At 39.3% G+C, this 8459-nt stretch overlaps 1 protein-coding gene across 3 annotated transcripts in view; it reads left to right on the forward strand.

Moving 5' to 3' along the window:
- Positions 1-4982: 4982 nt before the first annotated feature.
- Positions 4983-8459, forward strand: part of LOC127639047 (tubby-related protein 3-like) — a 16067-nt gene continuing 12590 nt past the window's right edge. For all 3 annotated transcript variants that reach the window (XM_052120873.1, XM_052120871.1, XM_052120872.1), the window contains exon 1: positions 4983-5063. In XM_052120873.1, the coding sequence (XP_051976833.1) occupies positions 5047-5063 (17 nt within the window). In that variant the 5' untranslated portion in view covers positions 4983-5046. The remainder of the gene's footprint in view (positions 5064-8459) is intronic.

Raw genomic sequence — 8459 nt, forward strand, 5'->3', positions numbered from 1 at the left:
CAGTGGGTTCAGGCAACTGAGCATTTGGTTCAGACAATAGGGTTTAGTGTTTTAGCAATTGAGAAAAACTGTAATGCGCGCTATAGCGCCCCCTGTGGTAAAACTGAGAATGCAACTCGTATTCGTGTTTTGAATCACGGTCAGACACATCGCTGAATGCAACATGGCATGACACTGAGCGTGTGTAGCTTAAAGCGTTTGCATTCATGTTTATACGTAGAGTTTCAGGCCTTGTTTAAGCATCTGCGTCTGCAATTGTGGACTTGTGTTTCAGGTAGCCGATTATAAAAATATCAGTTTAACTAAATAGCTCAAATAGATCTTCTTCAAACGCTCCTCCGTGAAAATAGTGGAGCTGAAGGTGAAACTAACAGTAGAAGAAGTTAGTTTATGGCAATGCTCAGTATAGCGCCCCTTGTGGTAACGCGGAGAACACAAGTTGAACACATTTCTGAACACAGCATTGCACGAGCTTGTGTTGAGTATGTTTCAGGGCTCGGCTAAGCATTTGCGTTTGCGTTTGCGTTTGCATAAGCAAGTCTCTAGCCTTATTATCAAAATGTCAAAGCTGCTCATTTACATACAAAACAAACACTGCACCACTAAGCTCATCTTACTCTTGTATAAAGGATTAAAGAATTGTAAGTTATTCTTATAATGGATGCCAAGTCATCTGCAACTGGTGCCCCTATTATAAAATATAAAAATAGGTGTCTGAGTGAACACAAGATGGTCAAATCTCTCCCATAAGCCACAGTAATGTCTGTAGATCTCTAAATAACCTCAACAGGATCTGTCTGGCGTTTGTGTGGACACTGGCATGTGCCCTCATGTGCCCGTCGCTTCCAAACCTGAATTGCTCCTGATGCACAAACAGCTCTGATTGGCTGTTGTGCTCGTTCACGGACTCTTCCCTGTATTTTTCCACAGTGCTGTGGTGAATTCACACGCCGTCAAGCTCTTTCTGGCACACGGACTGAGAAAATCACTGCTTTATTTACTGCACGTCGTCACTCCAAACGCTGAGCTTGACTGATTGAGAGCTCAAGGCACATTAGTGGATCAGACAACGATGTGAAGTCTCTATAGGAAAAGACAAAAATTTGATCTCACTTGAATCTTTAGCACAAAACATACAGTGCGACCAGTGTAGCCTGATTCAGAACAAATGACTCTTATGAGTCGGTTCTTTTGAATCTTTAGCACAAAACATACAGCGTGACCAGTGTAGCCTGATTCAGAACAAATTACTCTTATGAGTCGGTTCTTTTGAATCTTTAGCACAAAACATACAGCGTGACCAGTGTAGTCTGATTCAGAACAAATGACTCTTATGAGTCGGTTCTTTTGAATCTTTAGCATAAAACATACAGCGTTACCAGTGTAGTCTGATTCCTGAACAAATGACTCTTATGAGTCGGTTCCTTTGAATCTTTAGCATAAAACATACAGCGTTACCAGTGTAGCCTGATTCCAGAACAAATGACTCTTATGAGTCGGTTCTTTTGAATCTTTAGCATAAAACATACAGCGTTACCAGTGTAGTCTGATTCCTGAACAAATGACTCTTATGAGTCGGTTCCTTTGAATCTTTAGCATAAAACATACAGCGTTACCAGTGTAGCCTGATTCCAGAACAAATGACTCTTATGAGTCGGTTCCTTTGAATCTTTAGCGCAAAACATACAGCATTACCAGTGTAGTCTGATTCCAGAACAAATGACTCTTTTGAGTCAGTTCATTTGAATCTTTAGCATAAAACATACAGCGTTACCAGTGTAGCCTGATTCCAGAACAAATGACTCTTATGAGTCGGTTCATTTGAATCTTTAGCATAAAACATACAGCGTTACCAGTGTAGCCTGATTCCAGAACAAATGACTCTTATGAGTCGGTTCTTTTGAATCTTTAGCGCAAAACATACAGCGTGACCAGTGTAGCCTGATTCCAGAACAAATGACTCTTATGAGTCGGTTCTTTTGAATCTATTGCGCAAAACATACAGCGTGACCAGTGTAGTCTGATTCCTGAACAAATGACTCTTATGAGTCGGTTCTTTTGAATCTATTGCGCAAAACATACAGCGATACCAGTGTAGTCTGATTCCTGAACAAATGACTCTTATGAGTCGGTTCTTTTGAATCTATTGCGCAAAACATACAGCGATACCAGTGTAGTCTGATTCCTGAACAAATGACTCTTATGAGTCGGTTCTTTTGAATCTATTGCGCAAAACATACAGCGTGACCAGTGTAGTCTGATTCCTGAACAAATGACTCTTATGAGTCGGTTCTTTTGAATCTTTAGCGCAAAACATACAGCGTGACCAGTGTAGTCTGATTCCTGAACAAATGACTCTTATGAGTCGGTTCTTTTGAATCTTTAGCTCAAAACATACAGCGCGACCAGTGTAGTCTGATTCCTGAACAAATGACTCTTATGAGTCGGTTCTTTTGAATCTTTAGCTCAAAACATACAGCGCGACCAGTGTAGTCTGATTCCTGAACAAATGACTCTTATGAGTCGGTTCTTTTGAATCTTTAGCACAAAACATACAGCGCGACCAGTGTAGCCTGATTCAGAACAAATGACTCTTATGAGTCGGTTCTTTTGAATCTTTAGCACAAAACATACAGCGAGACCAGTGTAGTCTGATTCCTGAACAAATGACTCTTATGAGTCGGTTCTTTTGAATCTTTAGCGCAAAACATACAGTGAGACCAGTGTAGTCTGATTCCTGAACAAATGACTCTTATGAGTCGGTTCTTTTGAATCTTTAGCACAAAACATACAGTGAGACCAGTATAGTCTGATTCCTGAACAAATGACTCTTATGAGTCGGTTCTTTTGAATCTTTAGCGCAAAACATACATCGCGACCAGTGTAGCCTGATTCCAGAACAAATGACTCTTATGAGTCGGTTCTTTTGAATCTTTAGCACAAAACATACAGCGCGACCAGTGTAGCCTGATTCAGAACAAATGACTCTTATGAGTCGGTTCTTTTGAATCTTTAGCGCAAAACATACAGCGTGACCAGTGTAGCCTGATTCAGAACAAATGACTCTTATGAGTCGGTTCTTTTGAATCTTTAGCGCAAAACATACAGCGCGACCAGTGTAGCCTGATTCCAGAACAAATGACTCTTATGAGTCGGTTATTTTGAATCTTTAGCACAAAACATACAGTGAGACCAGTGTAGTCTGATTCCTGAACAAATGACTCTTATGAGTCGGTTCTTTTGAATCTTTAGCGCAAAACATACAGCGCGACCAGTGTAGCCTGATTCCAGAACGAATGACTCTTATGAGTCGGTTTCTATTTTTGTAGGCCAACCAATTATGTCTCCAAACCTGAAATTAATGTGCTTTGTTTACTTTAACAATGGAAAAACAGTAGAAATAGAAGGGATAGAAGCTCCTTGAGTCTTTCAATTAGTCACGTGGTAGTTTAACAATGACATCACTACTGTTTGAAAAGTGTACAGTTGCATACTACATTCTGTTTCACACACTTATTAAATAGTATGCAGTATGCAGTACACCTGCACGCCATTCTAAGCTGTTGTTCTAACATGCCAACGGTAGGGGGCGTGCAGTGCCATTATTGTGTGAGCAAAAGCCTAGAGACTTTTTTAACTTTACTTGTTCATAATGAATGGTTATATAGCTGGATAAATCATATGCAGCATTTTGTAAGATACTTCTTTAATTTTGTTATTAATACAAAACGTATTTGTTATTTTCCATGCTTTGTCCCAATATATATTACGCCAAATAAAGAGACAAAAATCAAACGTATAATTTTTATGAAATTAATGTAACAAATTTAAATTAAATAACGTAAAAACACTATTTAGGGGTATTTACACATTTTTTATTTTATTTACTAATTTATTTACCTATGATCTTGAGCTTGAGCTTGAAAATTGACATTTTTTTACTTTTCTTATGAACATTTTCTTAAATACTGAACAATCCTCATAAATGTTATACTGTTTGAAAACGTAAAGTCTCAAGAATCAAACTGCGTTGTCCATTAAAAAACTAAAAACAAAACAAAACAACAAATAAAATTAAATTAAATAAAAAACAGATGCAATTACAAGTATGAACACTAGATGGCAGTAGAGCAACTTATTTTCTAGATTTTGTTACAAGTTCTGCATTTATATATATATATATATATATATATATAAATATATGTAAACATGATTAAAGACTACTTTTGTCAAAGTTTAGCATTTTGTTTGGTTTGTTTGAGGTTATTTTTGTTAGTTTTTGCATACCTGAAATGAGTAGAATAACAAGATAACCTAATTTATCCCTTTTTTAACAAGAAGAACGAGTGTGTCTGTTCAGCATTGTGGATGTGTTATGGGTTCACCAGTTCATTTTGGTGTGTGTGTGTTCTGCATTGTGGCTGTTTTAATATTATATATATTAAATAATGAAAAGAACATTATTTAGTTTTTTAGTGTTTCTCATTCATTTACTAAAGCGGTCACTTTTGACCGGGAACAGTACAAGTGTAACTTTTTTTTGTCTACCACTTAAACTGATCAACTTCAATTTATTTGTGTGTGTTCAGATATCAAATGGGACGAAAAGTCACCAAGTCTTGTACCAGTCAGATAAAGGAAACCAGTTTTATTGTAGAAACAACATTGATTTTGGTCAACATGGGGTTAAAAGTCAAAAACAATAGCTAAATCTCTTGGTTTAACTTGTAATTTGATTTTTTTTTTTAAGACATTCACTGTAAGACAACACATAGCCTTAACTAAGATAATCCTTTCATTGAACCAAGTATGACAGAACAGTGATTTGTTTTTAAATAGCTCGTCTTTGTTGTTCCGTTCCGGCTTGTGGTTTCATTGCGGCTCAATGGAGGATCCGGCTTATGAGCCACCGAGCGCCCCCTGAAGGAAGTGACGTGTATGTGCGCCAGCCCGCGCATGCGCATACTCGTCACCTACGCTGCGGGTTTTGCGCACAGGGACGCGGCGCGGCGACAGCGGAGGAATCCATAGCAACGGCGGATAAACATGAGTTACTACAGCAGGTAAGACACACCGATGGAAACACACTTCCCATAAATGACTCCAAAGTGTCCAGTTGGGAGCTGTGTGTGTTGTGTGTGTGTTTAAACGTGTTTTTCTTAACTTTTGTGTGTGTTTCGTTGGGTCCTGTCGCGTCTCGTGCTGCTGTAACATCGAAGCTAAAAACACAACACACACACGTATATATATGTATACATATATATATGTGTATATAGATATATATTTACACATATATATACACATATTCGGAAAATAACGGCAAACCAACATCAAAACTGAGGAACTATGAACACAAAAGAGAGAAAATGAGAGAATTAGTGTGTGAATTGAACGCTATCTGTTGTATTTAACGGGGTGTAACGGTACAGCAGCAGTTAGCTGGATGATAACAGGGAAAACATGAAAACAGACATCTTGCTTTCAATTAATGATGATAAATGACCCATCTGTGATTTACATCAAACCTTATCAAATATCAAAGGATCATTTAATCTCGATGTACAGTTATATTTGCTCAGACAACATCACACATGCACTCAAACGTGTTGATCATTTGTGACGATTATCGATAGTTATGATCAATTATCGCCTGAATATCGATCACTTTAAAGCTTCTGACATCGTCACATTTACATAATGTGAGTTTGTGATCATCAACATTGTATATTAATGATGTCAAGATGCAACTGTATCCAGTATTTGTTGTTCTGCAGATCATTTATGAGAATAATTGAGAATAAAGACTCAGTAATGTGAGAAATGTGCTTAATTATCATTGTAAAAAACAACAAAAAATTTATTTGTCCTAAATGTATGCGTTCATTGATTTATTATTGTCGTTAGAGAACACAAATGTATTAGATGAAATCATACTCGGTTAGTTAATATCATGCAATTGATTAATCATAAAATTATTTTCTGAAATTGTAACGTCATCTTGCATGTAAAGACTGCAAAGATGTTTTATTTTATATTTTAAAGTGTTTTTTGGTTAATTATCGCAACTTATCGTTACTGAAACATGTACCGGTACCTCCAGAATGAAGACATGTAAACAATTATTAAATGGCAAATCTGAAAATGGACACTCGAAAAAATATTTAAGCCTATTTTTAAGATTTACGCATTTCAATTTCATATCAAATTTCCATCGAATTGAATTGCGTAATTAAATTGACTGAAACGTTAAGCATTGGCATTTTTAATATAATCTAGTTAAAGATTACTCGATTTAATTTGATGGAAATTTGGTATGAAATTGAAATATGTAAATGTAAACAATATTTTTGAGTGTATCCTTAGATCAACCGTTAGGATTCGTCTGAAAAATATATTTTAAAAAAACAAGGTGCGAATTTGGTTGGTGTGTTTCGCTAAAGAGATAGCCTAAATCGTTTTTTGTTTTGTTTTTGATTTTCTCCCCAATGTGGAACGGCCAATTCCCAATGCGCTCTTAAGTCCCCGTGGTGGCGTCGTGAGTCGCCTCAATTCGGGTGGCGGAGGACGAATCTCAGTTGCCACCGCGTCTGAGACCGTCAATCCGTGCATCTTATCACGTGACTTGATGAGCACGTTACCGTGGAAACATAGCGCTATTCTCTGCGGCATCCACTCGCAACTCACCACCCGCCCCATCGAGAGCGAGAACCACATTATAGTGACCACGAGGAGGTTACCCCATGTGACTCTACCCTCCCTAGCAACCGGGCCAATTTGGTTGCTAAGGAGACCTGGCTGGAGTCACTCAGCACGCCCTGGATTCAAACTCGTGACTCCAGGTGTGATAGTCAGCGTCAATACTCGCTGAGATACCCAGAGCCTCCCTAGCAACCGAGCCAATTTGGTTGCTAAGGAGACCTGGCTGGAGTCACTCAGCACGCCCTGGATTCAAACTTGCGTCTCCAGGTGTGATAGTCAGCGTCAATACTCGCTGAGATACCCAGACCCTCCCTAGCAACCGAGCCAATTTGGTTGCTAAGGAGACCTGGCTGGAGTCACTCAGCAAGCCCTGGATTCAAACTCGTGACTCCAGGTGTGATAGTCAGCGTCAATACTCGCTGAGATACCCAGAGCCTCCCTAGCAACCGGGCCAATTTGGTTGCTAAGGAGACCTGGCTGGAGTCACTCAGCATGCCCTGGATTCAAACTCACGACTCCAGATGTGATAGTCAGCGTCAATACTCGCTGAGATACCCAGACCCTCCCTAGCAACCGAGTCAATTTGGTTGCTAAGGAGACCTGGCTGGAGTCACTCAGCACGCCCTGGATTCAAACTCATGACTCCAGGTGCGATAGTCAGCGTCAATACTTGCTTAGATACCCAGACCCTCCCTAGCAACCGGGCCAATTTGGTTGCTAAGGAGACCTGGCTGGAGTCACTCAGCATGCCCTGGATTCAAACTCACGACTCCAGGTGCGATAGTCAGCGTCAATACTCGCTGAGATACCCAGACCCTCCCTAGCAACCGAGTCAATTTGGTTGCTAAGGAGACCTGGCTGGAGTCACTCAGCACGCCCTGGATTCAAACTCATGACTCCAGGTGCGATAGTCAGCGTCAATACTTGCTTAGATACCCAGACCCTCCCTAGCAACCGGGCCAATTTGGTTGCTAAGGAGACCTGACTGGAGTCACTCAGCACGCCCTGGATTCAAACTCACGACTCCAGGTGTGATAGTCAGCGTCACTACTCGCTGAGATACCCAGACCCAAGAAATGTCTATACCTCTTGATTATGATGTTATAATGTCGTTAATGTTGATTACCACAAAAATGTATTTCAATTCGGCCATTTTTTTGCATCTAAAAACACCTGACGTAGTTTTCTTACTAGGCTTGCATTTGCATGTTTGTGTCTCATAGATGTTGCTTTTTGATGAAAAAAAGAGACCTCTATTTGTATGGTCCATCCACTCCTGGTCTATGGGCTGGACCTGATGAATGAGTCTGATAGTGTTATTATGGTGTAATTAGGGTCTGTTCAGTCACCATTAGATGAATGTGGAGTTTCAGTTATTATCACTGAACGCTAGGCCGAGCTGTGAGAGGAAAAAACACTCTGTAATGAGTTTGTGGTTTGCATTTATAGCAGATGCCAGTGTTCAAAATATGCATCATAATGAGTCAGAAAGTCTGTTTTTCAGTGCTTGTTTAAAGCTGCACTGTAGAACTTTGGGCTCTCTAGCGACCTCTGTGGTTAAATCCTAAAATTGCAAGCAGCTTGTGGAGCGAGTTGTGATTCAGCACTGATCTTCTGGCGGATGAATCTCATGGTTTGAGGACATTTCATATGATATTTTCATGTTGATATTATGTTATTCGTTTAAACTTTTATTACCTGTTTTAATATGATTATTCAAGTGTTTTGTCCAGTACACATTAATGTTTGTATTGTACTAC

This window comes from Xyrauchen texanus, chromosome 47 (assembly GCF_025860055.1).
Source record: "Xyrauchen texanus isolate HMW12.3.18 chromosome 47, RBS_HiC_50CHRs, whole genome shotgun sequence".
Classification (NCBI taxonomy): Eukaryota; Metazoa; Chordata; class Actinopteri; order Cypriniformes; family Catostomidae; genus Xyrauchen; species Xyrauchen texanus.